This window comes from Arvicanthis niloticus, chromosome 18, assembly GCF_011762505.2.
Source record: "Arvicanthis niloticus isolate mArvNil1 chromosome 18, mArvNil1.pat.X, whole genome shotgun sequence".
NCBI classification, from domain to species: Eukaryota; Metazoa; Chordata; class Mammalia; order Rodentia; family Muridae; genus Arvicanthis; species Arvicanthis niloticus.
Genome location: NC_047675.1, coordinates 20,501,913 through 20,519,367, shown reverse-complemented (window position 1 = coordinate 20,519,367; position 17,455 = coordinate 20,501,913). Strand labels below are relative to the sequence as shown.

Genomic DNA, 17,455 nt, shown 5'->3' with positions numbered 1-17,455 from the left:
GCATCATAACCTGCTGAACTGTCTTAATAGTCCCTCTCTGATTTTTACTGTAGGCACTTAGAGCTAAAGAACTTTCCTCTTAGGACTGTCTTCACTTTATCAAGTAGGCTTTGGTATATTGTAGTCTCATTCTATTTAGTTCTAGGAATTTTTTTTTAACTCCTTGACTTCTTCAATGATGCATTCATCATTGAATAGTAGATTACTTAATCTCTTTGTTTAAGTTTGGGCATTCTCTATAGTTTTTCTTGCTGTTGATTCCTAACTTTATTCCATTGTCAGAAGAAATACAAGGAGCCTTTTGATTTTCTTATGCATGTCAATACTTGACTTGTGTACCAAACCATAAACTACTTTAGAAAAGTTTCATGAGAGTGTTTTTTCCTGAAGTGTTTGGGTGGGTCGCCTCTAGGTGTCCAATTGGTCTATTTATGATTTGACTCTAATGCATCTTGGTTTCATTTTCTTTCATCTAGATGACTTGTCGTCCATGAGTGAGAATGGCGTATTGTTGTTACCTACTGTGTTAAGATCAATAGGTAGCTTATACCTAACAGAATTTGTCTTAGAAATTGGGTATACTTTTTTTGGCACAATGTTTAGAATTGAAATGTCCTCTTGGTAGTTTGTTCTCCTGATCAGTATGAAGTGATCTTCTTTGTCTCTTCTGACTTCTTTTGGTTTGAAGTCTATTTTGTCTAAAATAGAATAGCTAGACCTTTTGTTTTCCTGGTTTCAGTCACTTAAAACATTTTTCTCCCTACCCTTTCACCCCAAAGTGGTGTCTATCTTGATAGAAGGTGTGTTTTTCTATTGATGTCTTTTTGTTTGGATAATAAAGAGCATTGACTTTATTTTCAAGGGTGTATGGTATATTGATGCCTCTCATTGCTGGTTCTGTGGTGGTGTTTTGCTTCCTGTTTGCTGACTGTACTACTATTATTTTGTTCCAGTGGTCTCTTCAAGGTGTTCATCCTTCTCTTCAGTCTGAAGTACTCCTTATGGTACCCTTTGAAGAGGTATCTCAGTGCTCATTAATTCCATTGGCCTGCTTCTGGAATGGAAAGTTTGGGGTTTCCCTTCAGCTGTAACAGATAGTTTGTTGAGTTTGCAGCTGTTGTCTTTCAGAAGCGGATATCCATCTTTCTGATCTTTCCTGGATTGAACATATTTGGTTAAATAATCAGCTATAAATCCAAATGGCCTTCCTTTATATATGATTCGACATTCTCTCTTACATTGTCCAATATCATTTTTTGTTCTGTTTCTTTTTTTTCACCACTTCAATTATAATATGACGGAGAAAGATTTTTTTTACTTTCCCCTATTTGGTATATCCTCATCTTCTGTTTGGTGAGACTCTTGTATGCTAATAGGCATTTCTTTAGATTTGGGGATATTTTCTCCTATGTGTTTATTGAAAATATTTTCTGTGCTTTATACTTGGAAATCTCCTTATATGCTCATTATTTACATATCTTGTCTTCTCTAGAAGCCCTAAATCTCTTGGGTCTCCATCTCTCTATGCTTTGGGTCTGTTTATGGGGTTTTAAAATCGGTATCATTAAACTTAACTGACTGCTCTGATTCCTCTAGCTTTTCTTCAAGCCCTGATATTTTGTCCTCCTCATGATCTGGTCTATTAACACGGCTTCCCGCTAAGCTTTAACTTGTTGCAATGAATGACCATTTCCAGTATCACTTTAGCCTACCTGTTGGAAACGACAATACCTGGTACTTGTGTCTCCATCTGGATTCAGAGGATGTAGCTGGGTACTAGTTGGAGAAAGGTTTGTCTTACAGATTGTGTAATGGGGTGCCATTATTAATTAGTGAAATAAAGAAGGAGTGATGAATAAGGAAAGGGGGTAAACATAAGTCAGAGGGATGTATATGGGACAAAAATATGGGAGGTAGAAGGAAGGCTGTAGTGGGCAAGGAAGTGAAGAGGAGAAGGTTTCTCAGGGTACAGAAAGCTGAGGGACAGCCTCAGAAGGTCTATTCTGGTGAGGCAGAAGGTACAATATACTGTACCTTCTGAATGAATGTAAAACGAATGTAAAAATTGCAAGTAATTATATCAAAGAACAATTATGAAGAGAACTAAGCTTTCTGAAATGTTATTAAAAAATAAAATAAAGCAAAGCAAAACCAACAATAAAAAAAGTCAGGTAATGGAATTATACCTAAAACAAGTATATGTGTGCACACATATTCATGCACATAACCTGAAAACTAGTCCAACTTTTTCCCTCAGCGTTAGGGTGGAGGTTTCCTCCCACTACTATGAATGTTCTTTATATCAGCTTCCTCAGGAGGACAGAAACCTGGGAGGCTTTAAAGAACAGTGAAATCAAGCTGCGTGTCCTTTGTATACTGAGAGGACACTGAGTTTTATGGCTCTGTGCTCCCTTGTAACTAGGTCCTGGTCCAAGCTACCTGCCCCCCACTGGGTATAGCTTGCCCCATTGTCTCACCCCTGAGCTTCCCTATGTGTCACTGTCATGATTTCCTTGAACCATCTGCAGCCTGAGCCCGAGAGTCTTCTTTAGAGGAATGTCTGGTGGGGCCCTTTTCATTTTGTTTGTTTTATTGATTAATTGTTGTTTGTATACACTTCTAAATTTTCTATATTTTTTTTCTATATGCATACATGTAGGTGCATACATAGCATGCACGTGGAGGTAGAAGGACAACTTATGGAAGTTGGGGCTCTCCTCTTGTATTGAAGACAGGTCATCTGATTTGACAGAAAATAGCTTTAACTGTGGAATCGTCTGGTCTTCCCTTAAATATTTTTTTAAATAGACACACACTACATGTGCAGATTACAAACACATTCCCACCCCATGGTTTATCTCTATGCATTGCTAGTAGGTTCTGTTGGTGTGAAAACTCTTGGCCTTGCTGCCATCCCATTTGTTTCCGTTGCATATCAGAGCTTAGGGCAAAGTCGCATACTTCTTCCTTCATGATTCATCTTGCATTTGCTTTCACCGCATCTTAGTTTTTCTAACTTTATTCGTTTTTGAAATTACCTATGTAAGATCTGTATTTACATCGTTTTCCCTGTCTTCATCCTTTTCTTCTCTCCAACTCCTCTCTTCCCCCCCCCCCCCACTGAATCCTCTAGTTAGATAGATTATAGTTCTTGTGTATGCCTGTACATGCATGGCATTCAGCTACATTCTGTAAACTCAGGAGATCAGAATTCCTTAGCCCTAAATACTGGCTAGTGTTAAAGGTTCTGACCCAGAGTTTAGACACTTGTCAATCCAGACTCGTCAACAATCTGGCATGCTCTTCTCTAGCCCTGGCCCCCTTTCATTTCATCAAGCTCTTGACCTCATTAATTCTGAAAATCTTCCTCCCACACTGACTGTTCTCAAGCTGTTGAGCTGTGTGCACTTTTGCAGCTCAGCTGTCTCTGCCACTGATGTACTCTTCCTTCTGCAGTTGCTCCTGTCTTGCTGTTTAGGGTGCTTCCTTTTTTATGTGACCAGCTTGGCCCACAGACTGACTAGGCACAGACTGGAGAACTCTTTAGCTGTACCTAATGTTTCAAGACCAGGCGGCATCACTGGGAAGTATATCCCAGCTAACTGGAGTCTACTGTGTACTGTGTCTTCCTTCAGGGCCTCTATTATTTGTTTTGTTTATCTAATGGCTCTGATGTGTCTTCGTTTACCATTGTTGTGTGTTGTGAGTGTGTGTTTACCATTGGTGTGTTGTGAGTGATTTGACCCTGTCATTGATGCTCTGAATCTGTCTCTGGTCATGCCCTCCTCCAGGGAAGTTCTCATTCTGTAACCCAGAGTATTCTAAAACTTACTGTTTTAGAACTGACCTCAGTCTTACAGCAATCCTCTTACGTTAAACTACTACTAGTATTAGGCCCAGATTCTTGCACTGTTTGACCTCAACTTTCTGTCTGATATGACGGTAGTTACTATTTCTCTCTATTTTTTCTTTGTATGTAATACCTATTTTCATTCATTTATTTCTAATCTATGTACCTCTTTAAAGGTAAGGGGGTTTGTGGGAACCTGTACTTGGGCTGTTTAAACATGCTTGCTGACAGTCTCTTGTATTTCAGAAGATAACGTTTGATATCAAGGGCTTACAAGTACTGTTTTGGAATTGTTGTTTGGTTGTTTTGTGGACATGTCCCTCCTTTCTTGGTATCTTCCCTTGGGGCTTTCTGCTGTTATGTAAGGGCATGTCTTGAATCTTTTCTGTATTTTTGTTGTATTTCTACTGAATGGTTTTGGTTCCTGTCTACCCTTAGGCTTTTGTGTAACCTCTTCCATCAGACTGTATTAAGCTAGTAATAGTGTAACGTTGATTTGGGGTAAAAACTCTATATTTTTGCCCCTGAAAACACATTATACATACCACACACACACACACACACACACACACACACACACACACACACACACATACACACACTTTTTATATGCTCGATATCAGAATTTGCATCATCTGGGTGGCAGTTTATTGTAAATCTAGTTGGTTGATGGTCTATCCAGCTATAATCATCAGCAGGAATTCTCTGCTGACCCCTCATGATGAGAAAGATAAAATATTGTCTCTATCATCACTAGACTCCTAGTGTGTCCTGCCTGTGGCTATCTTTACCCATATGGCTTTGATATCTCATGCTATTTATTGCTATCTTGGATCTTTAGTTTAAGAGACTGCTTTAGCCACAGCTAAAGATCCACAGCTTCTGACAGGGAGAGCTGCTATGTCTCCCTCACTTCTGAGGGCTCCTGTCCTGAGCACAGTGCTCAAAGCTAGGGGTTACTTTCCTCCAGCACACTGTCTATGCCCCCCCTGCTCTCCCTGCCCATGGGATTTTCTCTAAGATACTTCCTTGATTGTAAAGCTGTTCTCTTTGATGCTCCTGGGGTTTTTCCTTCTTCTTGGTGATTAATATTGTGAGTACTTTGTATCCTGGCTATGATAAATGGGAGGCTGCTGCGCCTCCTGACCTAATGCTGGGAACCTAGCCCAGACTGGGAGCATTTTCAGCTCCAATCTCTTGAAATAATCCTTCTGTCTCCTTCCAATTTTTTTTGCCTTCTGCTTCTTGCCATTCAGATGCGTAACCTGATGACAAATCCTGTTGTCTTTGCTTTTCTTAAATTTCCAGCTTAAACTATGAAAATATTTGTGATTGTGATAAGAAGAATTTTTATAAACATCAGGAGTTCAGGGGAAAAACAGCTTGAGCGGTATACAGTGTAAAACATGTTGCCTCATTCACAAAGTTCTGCATAGCTGAGGTCTGCATTCCTTGGCCTTGAAGAGCTGCTTCTTAGGTGAACTAAGGTCATGAGACTGATCCTGTGGTTAGTCTGAGACACAATCAGACAGATTATTCTTCATCCTCTGGTGGGATGGCATATGCTATTTAAAACCTTTGTAGGGACTCAGTGGGCAAAGCCCTTGGTACACAATGCCCACAACCTGAGTTTAGATTCCAGTACCTCTGTGAAGGTAGAAGGGAGGACTCCAAAATATCGTCCACTGACCTCAACATAGGCAGTGTCACAGAGAAAACCAACATGACACATCATACTCATATACCTTACTAGTAATAAATGTTTTTAACTTGCGAATGAGTATCTCATAATGTGAAACAATGATAGTAGTGTATGAAATATATATATAATATTATTACAAATGTGTATAGACAAAGTTAAGCATTTTCCCTGTGTGTGTGTGTGCGTGTGTGTGTGCGTGTGTGTGTTTATTTCTTACTATCTCCCAAGGGGCAAAGCTGTACAGTCTCCCCACTTTGCTGCTCTGGAATCTGAAACTTTTCTGAATTACCCTACTGCAGGAACTATCCTCTGTTGAGAATTCTGAAAATTTCTGAGGTTCCAAGGTTGAGAGTGGGAACATGGGATTGTCCATAAGAGGCAGTGGTTGGCAGCAACAGTGTTCTGTGGACAAGAGAACACTGAAGCATCTTAGCCCATGGACAGGACATCTCTAGTGATGAGAGGGGAGACAGAGAAGAGGAGGAGCAAGTCAGAAGACAAATTCTCTTTCCCTTGGGCTTCTTCCTTTGATGCCACCTTGCATCTTAAATGCTTAATACTTCCTGAGCAAGAAAGTAACAGGGTATGAAACATGAACTCCAAGCTTTGCATTTCCGTGAAAGAAAAGAGATGATACTTATTCAGTTTGCTCCCGTATTTGTGTTTTTAACTGCCTTTATTCCAACTGGGCTAGTTGTACAGCCATGATCAAGTCTTTGGGCTTCCCTGAAATACTGTGCACATAAACAGTGCAGGGTTTGAAGTCTTGGCACTGAGCAGGTGTGTAGTGGACATTGTGAACCCTGCATGAATCCATGTCTTCACAGATGCTGGAGCCTCCACCTACATGTATGAATTTGAGTATCGCCCAAGCTTTGTATCAGCCATGAGACCCAAGGAGGTGTTAGGAGACCACGGTGATGAAATCTTCTCAGTATTTGGATCTCCATTTTTAAAAGGTAATGTTTGTTTGCTGCCTGTGGCCTGAGCATTAGGAGGCCTGAATTTGGACCCTTGCCAAACTCTTGTCCTAGTTTCTCTTTTTCTCCAGTTAGCTTTCCAGCCATCCTGTTCCTGGGTTAAGCTATACTGGGAGTCAGTCCCGAGCTTTCACACATATGAAGAAAGCTTGTGTTCGTTCATGTGTCTCCAGCCATAGTTACTCTCAGAATCATGTTCCACAATACCAGTAAGAGGGATGATAGGCCAGCCAGGGGCTTCACTTTTGGGGAATGGGGCCACTGATGGACTTTCCTCCTGAAAGAGCATGCTGGGATATGAGTGAGGAAACAGTTAATTCCTAACCTTGAACAAGGTCTATAATATTTTACTCATCTGTCTATCTATATATCTGGGTCATATTTTTGCCATCTTTTGTAATGTGATACCTAAGGGAAGATTTCACAGCTGTCTTTAATGCATTGCTTTACAGTAGTTCTATGTAACTAGCAATTTAACTCCTGTTTCTCTGGGCCTCTCCCTGTTTGGGGATGTCTCAGGAAGTTTAGAGAGGGAGATTAAGAAAAGACCCAAGAGCAATTCTACAAAGACTGAGAAAACTCACAGTTGTGGGTTTGGGTCATGGGTGACAAAGCCAGTAGGTGGGAAGCTATTCTCAATGTGAAGTTTAGACTATCAGCCAGCACGTTCTTAAAAGGTAGGTTTTAACATAGTAAGATGTGGAAAAGGTCAAGACTCTGAACTTCTATTTTTGTTGTTGTAGTTTGTTTTTTGTTTTTTTGAGACAGGGTTTCTCTGTGTAGGCCTGGCTGTCCTGGAACTCACTCTGTAGACCAGGCTGGCCTCCAACAAGACTTTGAACTTCTAACAAGCTCCCCAGATGATGACAACGATCAGAATCCCTCCTGCTATGTGACTGCTAAACAAACAAACAAGAAAGTCACTTGGTAAGGAGCTGAAGCTTACTTACTCTTTTTTTCTGGACAGATGGCGCCTCAGAAGAGGAGACCAACCTCAGCAAGATGGTGATGAAATTCTGGGCCAACTTTGCTCGGAATGGGTGAGTCTTGTAACAAAGAAAGGACAGATCTGGGGGTGTGGTGTGGTCATATTTGTTGGAGAGGGGTGTTTTCTAATGTTTGTGTGGCCAACCGCCTGTCCCTGTGTAGCACTCCAATGAAGGCTAAACTAATCAGATTTGGAGCTGTGTTCAGCTTAAAGGAGGGGGATGTAAATTTTGGCTCACAGACTCAGAGGGTTCAATTCTCAGCCATTTGACCTACTTGCTCAGGTTTTTTGTCAGTATAGAACATGGTGGGTTAGTGTAATGCCTAGATCTCTTTGTCTTTCTAGCTCACTGGCAGACAGTAGAGATAGAAAAAAAGATGGGGGGTCCCAAGATACTCATCAGGGTCATGTCCCTTAGGATCAGCTACTTTCAACTAAGCCTACCTTTTAGAGCTCCCACCATGTCCCAGGAGCACTTTCAGCTGAGAATCAAGTCCAATCGGGCTAATATTAATCCCTGAGGCTCCATGTCTGGCATCCAGACATCTTTTGGTTGGTGTGAGTTCCAAACGGCTTAGGAAGCCCTTCCCCCAAAGCCTTTGGCTCCACAGCCTCTCTAGAGTTAGTTGTGCTCATGGCCTGATCAAACCCTAGGTAGAAGGTTCAAGTCCTGGCCCTCCTAACTCACTAGACTCTCTATACTGAGTCACATCAACTTTACTCTCACAGCTTGAAGGATCATCATGCTTTTTTAAATGCTGTTAGCAGGGTCTTCAAACCTTCTGGCCCCCAGCTCTTTCCTTTGCAATCTATGCAGAAGCCTTGATGACCTCACTGATCTTGTATTCTGCATGCCTGCAAAACCACACCCATGTGAATAACACCAAGGTTTACCTCCAGTGTCAGGTGTTCCCAGATTCTATGGGCCATCCTCTTCAATAACCTCTAAGTATCCAAACATAAAGGGAAAAAAATCAGAGAATTAATTCTCCAGGCCACCCTGAGGGCAGGGATCTCTAGTGTAACTTTCTTTAAAAAGCATCTTTGGAAGAAGTTCAGACCTTTACATCATATCTCTATGATAGCTGTGGTCTGAAAGTAGAGAAACAGCTCCGAGTATAAATGACAAAAAGAAAGACAGGGGCCAACTTCTGAGAAGTCCCTGGAGCAGCTTTCATTTTCATCCTGGTGCATGCAACTCTGGATTCTCTTAATGAAGCAATCTTCTTGATAATGGCACTCTGCTTCCACAAAGCCTTAATAAGAATTCTTGGCTATTGTGGTAGGGGTGTCAAGAGGGTTGTTTTTTGTGGATTTCCTTGGTTTTTGTTGTTATTGTTTGGCAAGATTGTGTTTTTCTAATCTTCGAGTTGTTGTTTTTGCTTGTGAATCTCACTGCAAATATAATTAAGATCAGAACAAAACAAACCTTACCGTATTACCTAGATGCTATTGTACCTTTGAATGTTCTCCACCAGTGAATACTCTTTAAACTCAGTACCCCATAGAAATAACAAAATGGACAAAAACAGGCAAATCCATTGTGAGAATGGCCTCTGATCCAGATGTCCTTCTCTTCTGAACCATCATGAGCTTGGCTTCTCTATCTTTCTTTCCTCTTAGAATCTACAATTCTAATTCCCCATAATTAGAATTCCCCATAAGCCCCACTCACTGCATTCTGCATTCTATACAGTACACTCCAAACTTCCCAAACTCCTTCACAAACCAGAAAAATAAATAAATTCATAAATAAGAATTCCCCATAAGCCCCACTCACTGCATTCTGCATTCTATACAGTACACTCCAAACTTCCCAACTCCTTCACAAACCAGAGGGAAAAAAAAGAAAAAAAAAGAAAAAGAAAAACAGTTCTCCAGAACCACAAGATTGGGGGGCGGGGTATTAATCTTACAGAGATCTACTTTTTAGAAATATTTTTAGTAGTAATCCTGTGTGTTATCATCTTTCAATTGCTGAGACAAAATGCCCAAGGTTCATCAACTTAAAGGATGAAGGTTTAATTTTGGCTCTGACTTTCTCTTGAAAGTTCACTTTGAGCCTGTGACAAAATGGACTGTGGCGGCTTTAGGTGAGAGCCTGGTTTCTTGGCACTCAGGAAACTGACTTAGTTGTTTTGTTTTGTTTGCTTGTTTCTTTTTTGGTGTGTGTGTGTGTGTGTGTGTGTGTGTGTTCGCGCGCGCATGCATGTGTGCAGTCGAGAAGCACTGAGATAAAGGACTGGAGACCCAACATGGTGAAAAGCAGACCTTCAGTGACCCACTCCTCCCAAGTAAATGCCACATTAGCCCTAACAGAGGAATTAGTTGGGCATCAGCTTTTAACACATGAGGATTTGGAGAAGAGTTAAGATCTAAATAACATAGGACTCTTTAAACATGAGCAGGCTGCCCTAGGAGGTAAAGAATTGGCACAGGTATGAAAGGTTGCTTTTTGGCAGAGATCCGCCAAGGCTTCCTTAAAAGATCTGAGCACCGTAGGGACAGCACACTTGCTTTGGTGAATTTCTTTTCTTTTCTTTTCTTTTAATTCTGTCCACAGGAACCCTAATGGGGGAGGACTGCCTCATTGGCCAGAATATGACCAGAAGGAAGGGTACCTGAAGATTGGTGCCTCAACTCAGGCAGCCCAGAGGCTGAAGGACAAAGAAGTGGCTTTTTGGACTGAGCTCAGGGCCAAGGAGGCAGCAGAGAGGCCATCCCACAGGGAACATGTTGAACTCTGATCAGGAGAATCAGCTGTGTTTAAGAACCTGGAGCCCAAGAAGTATTATTCCACAGACGATTTTGTAGAGAAATAACACTTCTTATCTTTGAGGCTATAACCTTAATATGGCATTTTATACAAATGTATTAAAGAGGAAATATTTATCCTCTTCAATGTGTAAAAATAAAACATTGTTTTGAAAATCAGAATTGGGTCAATATCTGTCTTGGAAGGTTTTAGTTGGTTTTTTTTTTTTTTTTTCATTTTTTGATTTATTTATTTATTTATTTATTTGTATGCTTGTTTGCTTGTTTCTTTGGTTTGTGTATATTTGTGTGTGTGCAGAGAAGTTTGAGAAAATGCCTCCTTCAGACTGCCTATAGGCAAGCTTGTAGTGCATTTTTCTTGATTAATGATTGATTAGGGAGAGCCCAGTCCTCTATGGGTGGTGCTACCCTGGGGCTTGGGGGCCTGGGTTGTACAGGAAAGCAATCTAAGCAATCCATGCGGAGCAAGCCAGCAAGCAGCATTCTGCCATGGTTTCTCTGATTCAGTTCCTCCTTCCAGGTTCCTACCATGAGTTCTTGCCATGGCTTCCATTACTGAACTATGACTCGGGATGCATAAGCTAAATAAACCTTTTCCTCTTCAAATTATTTTTGGTCATGGTCTTTATTGAACCGATAGAAACCTAACTAATACAATTTCTTTGGCTCAAAATTAATTTACATGCCTCAGAGAGGGATGGATGAAGAGAGAGGAACCATAAAAAAAAGTCTCTACAGGAGATGGATGGAGAAACAATTACCCTAAAATCTAAAGAAAGACAAACATGAAGGAAACGTGAGCTGTTGTATTAAAAATTTTATGGGAGACATGAGCAAGTATCTACTCACCCCAGATAGAGCATGAAAGAACAAGAGTTGGGGGAGGAGAGGATCCACTGAGTGCACTTTGAGTCACCTTGTATTTGGCTTATTTAGCATAAGTGAGGAGTTACTAACAGGATTACTTAGAAAGCAGCTGTGTCTCCAAATACCTTTTCCAACAAAGACTTCCCCATAGCTGCATCAATGTAATCCCTCCTTTGGTTAACTGTCCACCCTATGCATAATCTAGCACCTCCAAGAACCCAGTACAACTCTTGCAGAACTGCACAGAGACTGTATGAGGATACAGAGAGTGGCTGGACTCAAAAATGATAGTCTAGTGACCATCTGCATCTCTTCGTCTTTTAGAGGGTCCTGAGGAACCTTTTACAGATATTCTTAGCCTCTCTCATTAAAACGCTGTCCTGCTCAGGAGACACTTTTTCACAGCAGATTTGAACATGTCTCACCTTCCCTTTCCAGGGAGATGGTCTCATAAATATAATGAGAATGACCAGAGTTTTCTAAGTGCTAAAGGCAACGTGTGGTGGTCTAAATAAGAATACAAAATTGATTGAGAACCACAGACCCAATAAGAAGCTGACATCCATCCCATACTCCTCTGCAGATGTCTACCAGGTGTTTATGAATAAGTCTGAGGACATGTTGCAAGACTGGGATAAAATTTGTCTTTGGGATTCTGAGTACTGAAAGCTCGAGTCAACCATTAACGATGTTTCAACCTTTGATCATTGTCTTTCTGCATCTGCCTGATCTAACTTCATATGTTCTTCCCCAGTTCCATTTATTTATCTTTTTGCAAAGCACATAATTTTATTCTCAAGCATGAGGAACAGTCTACATATACAATGTGTATATAGCCCACATTTTCATTATCCACTCTCATGGGGCCAGTCCAAGTGAGCAAGTGGGAAAATGACTGAGGAATAAATAGTCTCTTTCTGGGGAAACCAGAGCAGGGCAGGCTGCATGGCCTGAAAACAACTTAGAGCTTCTAGAAGGCAAGGGAATGCTAGAAAGACATCATTTGTAATGCTTTCATTGATATCAAATCAGATTAAATAATAGTGGTTAATCATTAATCATGAAATGGGTGTAAAAGGACAAGTGAGGGACGCTTCAACCAACTCCTTTAGCTGAGTGGCTACAGCCCAGAATCTTGGTAGGATGGTGTTAGGAGAGCTCCAGAAGAAACATCACCTGAGTACACTTTATGGACCTGCCACCACCAGCAAGTCCAACACTACCAAGACTATTGCCCATGCTGACCCCTCTGTGGCCATGCCAAATGGACCAACAAGGACTTTTTCTTTAACAACTGAGTGGTCAACACAGTTATCTGCTAGGAAAAAGAAAAGATTGCACCCAAAGTGGTGGAGTCATCCAAGGCCATCTGGGAGGGTCCAATGTCCACATGGACTGGAATTGAAAATCTTCCCAGCAGTTGACTCCCCACATATGGACATGTGCGTGGTAACCCATGGGAACACCATGCCCTTTGAGCAATGCCAGCCTCTGAAGGACAAGATCTTCAGATCTCTGCTCATGGTTGAACTAGGCTCAGATTTTGGTAAAATTTCCAAATAAGAGGTCAGCAACCTTTTCAAATGGACAGAGTTCAACAAACAGTGATTCATGAATTTTGAGGTGCAAAAGGGCATGTCCAATAAATACCCACCAACTCCCATTTTTAAACATAAAATTCTAGGAAAGAGCTCTTGTTATTCATTCCTTCTCACTCTGTGACTCCTATCACATTATTATCTAGGTACAATTACCATCCTAATGTTCGTACAGATTTGTAGATTCTTTTACAAAAATTTGATTCGACTATGAATATATGAACCAGGGCAGAAGTTCTCATAAAAAAAAGAAAATCACCTTGTGAAGTTTGCCATGCTGTCTCCACATGATTCTGTATTAATGATTATGATAATGAACAATAAAATTATTGCAGGTACATATAGCCTCTGATAATTACCTTCAAGAATGGTTGGAGGATGCTATCATTGGAGGATTTGGGGAGTGGAGTTGGGTGGAGGCTAGACCACCAATTCTAATCAGGAAATCTATGTCAGTGCATTAATCCAGCAATATCACCGGCTCCTCGAGTACAAACTCAGTCATATCAAGTACAACGCTATGGAAGCAGAAACTCAATAGAAGGTCCAAAGAGATGCTTTTTCCAGAGGCAATCTCAACAACATTATCTTCCAGGTTAAAAGGAAGTTTCTGGACCCCTTTGACCTAGTTAAAAAGGATGTCCAGAGAGGTCTCTGGGCAGCTAGCAGTAGCCTCTTTTATTCCCAACAAGGCTTCACAGGACTAAGCACAGAGGAATAATAAGGTCAATGACCACATATTGACCAACCTGGTTCCCCTTCATCTGGTTGTGGTGTTCAACAATAAGCAACTATAACGCCAGCAAATTTGGAATCTCTTACAATGTCTCTTACACCAGCAGGAGGTGTTCACATAAGTCACAATGTTCCCAGGAGTGATTCTTAGGGTAGGGTCTGTGCCCTAGTTAGTACAATATGTTCTGCGTGTTGGTAGTCGTGGATGAGAAGGGCCTTGACTCTACAGTTACATTCTAGCTGGCAATAGGGTATGTCTTGTGTGCCTTCTTGCACTTTGGTTGAGCTCTGTATAAACGATGTTAGGGCCAGGCCAGGCCAGGCCAGGCAAGGAGGAGTCAGAAAGGTAAAGAAAGTAGTCTAATAGCTCAGCAATCATGAGAATGAGTCTTTTGTGGCTTTGGAGAATCGCAAAGGAGAACAAGTGTAATTGAGTTGGGGTAGCATCAGTGTGGGAAGGCTGAGGAAGTTTGTAGTTGAAAGGTGTGTATATCATTGAGGGTGAGTGGGAGAGAGCACAGAGATTGCCTGATGAGTTAAAAGAAGTTGTTAAGATGAGACATATGAAGGTGTAAAAGGAAGGAGGCAACAGTTTAAGTTTCTTGGGTCAGGAGCACTGTTGCCATTAAATTCTTAAACAAGGTTATCCTAGGACAATTTCATCTAACTGGAAAGATAAGCAATTGCCTGTATATCAGATCCATGCCATTGCCACCAGTATCCCAGTGTGGAACATCGGTGAGCACGGAGACTAAGATGGGATGGTTTAGATGCATCAGGCAAAGCTAGGGTGGAGAAAGAGTTAAAGGTGTTTTGAGGAGAAAGAAAACCTTCTGGTAGGAACTGTGCAGTTTGAGAGAATCATGAGGTCTCTGAAGCCAGTTGCTGGAATGGTCTGGTGAGGAACACAAAGGTAGGAACCCAAAGATGGAAGAAGCCGCCCTAGAAAGGAGTAAATTAATCTTGGAGATGGAGTTATATTCCTCTGACTGGCTCAGGTTTTTATATGGAGCCCCTAACTTCTCCTTTTCCCCTCTTCCCCAGATGTGGAAAAACTGATGAGGACACCTAGGGACTTCCTCCTCTTACTCAAGCCTCAGAAGGCTCCCAACCTTATAAAAGTTCACTGGAAAATGTGTTGTAGTAATTATTTAAAAATAGCAACACCCAAGCTCGGCTTGTTCTTAATCAGCCACCATCTTCCCAAGTAGCCTAGGCCTGAGAATATGTCACTGCCATTTGGCTCAGGCCACCAGCTCAGGCCACTGGCTCAGGTGGCCTGAGATACCAGCTCTGCCACCCTCAAGATGCCAGTGTGGGAGAGAGCTCTGCCAGTCATCCACACTGTTTTCACAAGGCTGGGCTGAGCCCAGACCATCCCACCATCCCCGTGGTACCTGGTAGAAATGAGACTAATGCTTAAATTATCCAAAGGCTTTATGTTTGGTAACGCTCAATAAGAAGATGCCCACACAATTAGAGGTGTAACCCCATACCCAACCTAGATATATCAACTACCTTTAACTGCTAGAGACATGCACATGTCTGCTGCCATGTTTCCCTCTCTCTCTCTACTCCTCTCTCACCTAGCTCTTTCTCTCCTTACTCCTCCCACCTTAGGTCCTCCCAAGTTGGGGGAAAATATGCCACTACAGCTACAAAAATGTTCTTTCCTTCTCTTAAACCTCATTAGGACTGCCTTCATCATGACCATGAGGTTTAGGTGTGTTGAGTTTTTGAGGAATTTCAACTTTCCTTATCAACTTTGTTAATGATTCCTTATCATCTAAAGGTGTGTTGGTCAATATCCACAAGTTTATGTTTTGGGTATTATATTATCTATTTTAGAGGAAGTCTCATGAGCTGCTGAGAATGTGGGTTCTGCAGCATTTGGATGGGATGTTCTGCAGAAGTATATTAGGTCCATTTGACTTATAGTAATGTCATTTACCTCAGATGGTTCTCTGTTTTTTGGTCAGGATAATCTATATATTGATGACAGCTAATATTACCCACTACAATTCCCTTGAGTTTAATCTGTTTATTAATTTTTTTTTCATTTTGAAACTTGTAGTTCTGATGTTTTGGTGCATAAATATTTAGAATTGTTACATCTTCATAATGAATTTTTCCCTTAATCAATATAAAGTAACTTTTTCTGTGACTTCTGACAAATATCAATTTGTCAGAACAAAGAGAATTTCTTTCTTTTTGTTTCCACCTTCTTGACAAGCCTTCTCCATCATTTGATCCTAGGATGTCTTTGTCTTCAACGGTAACACAATCTCCTTGGAGACAACAAAGAGATGAATTTAATTTCTTTTTTATCTAATCACCCAGTCTGTGTCCTTTGGTTAGGGAATTGAATTCTTGCTCATTTGTTGATTTTGTAATGTTTGGTATCCCTCCTCTTTATTTGGTTAACTGGTGTAATTTGTTCTTTCCTGAGGTCTCTTAGATGTATTCATCTTCCTCTCCAGTATGTAGAGGTTCTTTAGGTATCTTAGTCAATGTCTTCTCATTCTAATTCAGTTTTCTTGTGATCTATTCCTGATAGTCTATGTGCTACTTGACCCACTGTATTAGAAAGATGATATATTTGACTTGGGGTCATTTCACTTTTAACATTTTAGTTTGATTGTTTTCATTATTTCTTATGAAACTTCTTTCAAATACCACACTGAATTCCTTATTTCATCCAAATGTTTTGTCTGCTCTTTTAAGAATTAATTTATTTAGTTTTTATAATTCCATATATAACTTGTTTTATCAAAGTACCACCAGTATTCTTTCCTGCCTTCTCCATGTCCAACCATTTTTAAAATTAAAATATAATTACATAATTTCCCCTTTCCTTTTCTTCCTCCAAGGAAGGTACTTTTCATGTACCTCCTTGATTTCTCTCAATTTATTTAATTATTGAATATATATACATACACACATATACCACACATACACACACACAGACACATTCCCAAATATATACAAAATATAATTTGTTTGGCAATATACACATATCTCCAAACACACACACACACACACACACACACACACACACACACACACACACACACACGATATAAGAGCTGACTATTAGGTGTTAAAAAACCAGCAGGGGATCCTCTCTGATAAAGACTGTTTTTCTCATTCTTGGCATTTCTTTGTTGCCTGCAGCTCTTTTTTTTTTTTTTGTCTTGTCTTGGGATAAGGTCCCATGATATTTCAATTCATTTAGGAGTTTACCTGTATCTGCCTTACTTTTGCCAAAATTTCTCATAACTATTCATTTGAATTCTTGGAAATTTCATCTAACTCATTTGTATTGAACTTTATTATTATAGACTTGGTATTTCTTGGAGATTTTTAAGCCATGACTTACACACCTGTGTATTTCATGGGCTGGATATGAGTATTGACTATATTGTTTTGGCTGAAGTCTTTGTAGCACTCACAGAAGACTAGACTGCAGTAGTTTGAGCTGCTGTTCTTCCTTGAGGGATAAAGGGTGTGATCAGTAGCTACACCCTTGATCCAGGGCAACAAATTCAATACCAAAATACTACTCTGAGAGGAAAATATTAACTATGGAAGCCACCCCAACATCTGGATGGACCCAACATGCCAATGTCATAATAGCCACTTCAGAACATTCATCTTTGGGGCTTAGTAGCTGGAGGAGGGTAGAGGAACAAGGATATTATGGTATGGAATGAGCTATTATTTGATAAGGTTGGGGATAGAATGGAAACAGGCTGTGGAATAATAGATATTATATGAACTGAAGGAAAATATAGAGGCAGGAATGTAGATAAAAAATGAAGCTAGGATATTCTTAGCATTCTCAGGGCTTAAAGATGATTAAAGCTATACAAAGTTATAGTTAAGAGGCAAAAAAAGGGGGAATGAGAAACAGTAAGAGAGAGATGAGGTAGGGAAAAGATAGAACAGTAGAAAGTCAAT

At 40.5% G+C, this 17,455-nt stretch overlaps 1 protein-coding gene across 1 annotated transcript in view; it reads left to right on the top strand.

Annotated features, from left to right (window-relative positions):
- Positions 1-10,457, top strand: part of LOC117722882 (carboxylesterase 1D) — a 30,730-nt gene extending 20,273 nt beyond the window's left edge. Inside the window, exons 12-14 of the mRNA XM_034522148.2 lie at positions 6,380-6,511; positions 7,500-7,572; positions 10,084-10,457. Of these exons, the coding sequence (XP_034378039.1) occupies positions 6,380-6,511; positions 7,500-7,572; positions 10,084-10,267 (389 nt within the window). The 3' untranslated portion in view covers positions 10,268-10,457. The remainder of the gene's footprint in view (positions 1-6,379; positions 6,512-7,499; positions 7,573-10,083) is intronic.
- Positions 10,458-17,455: the final 6,998 nt, after the last annotated feature.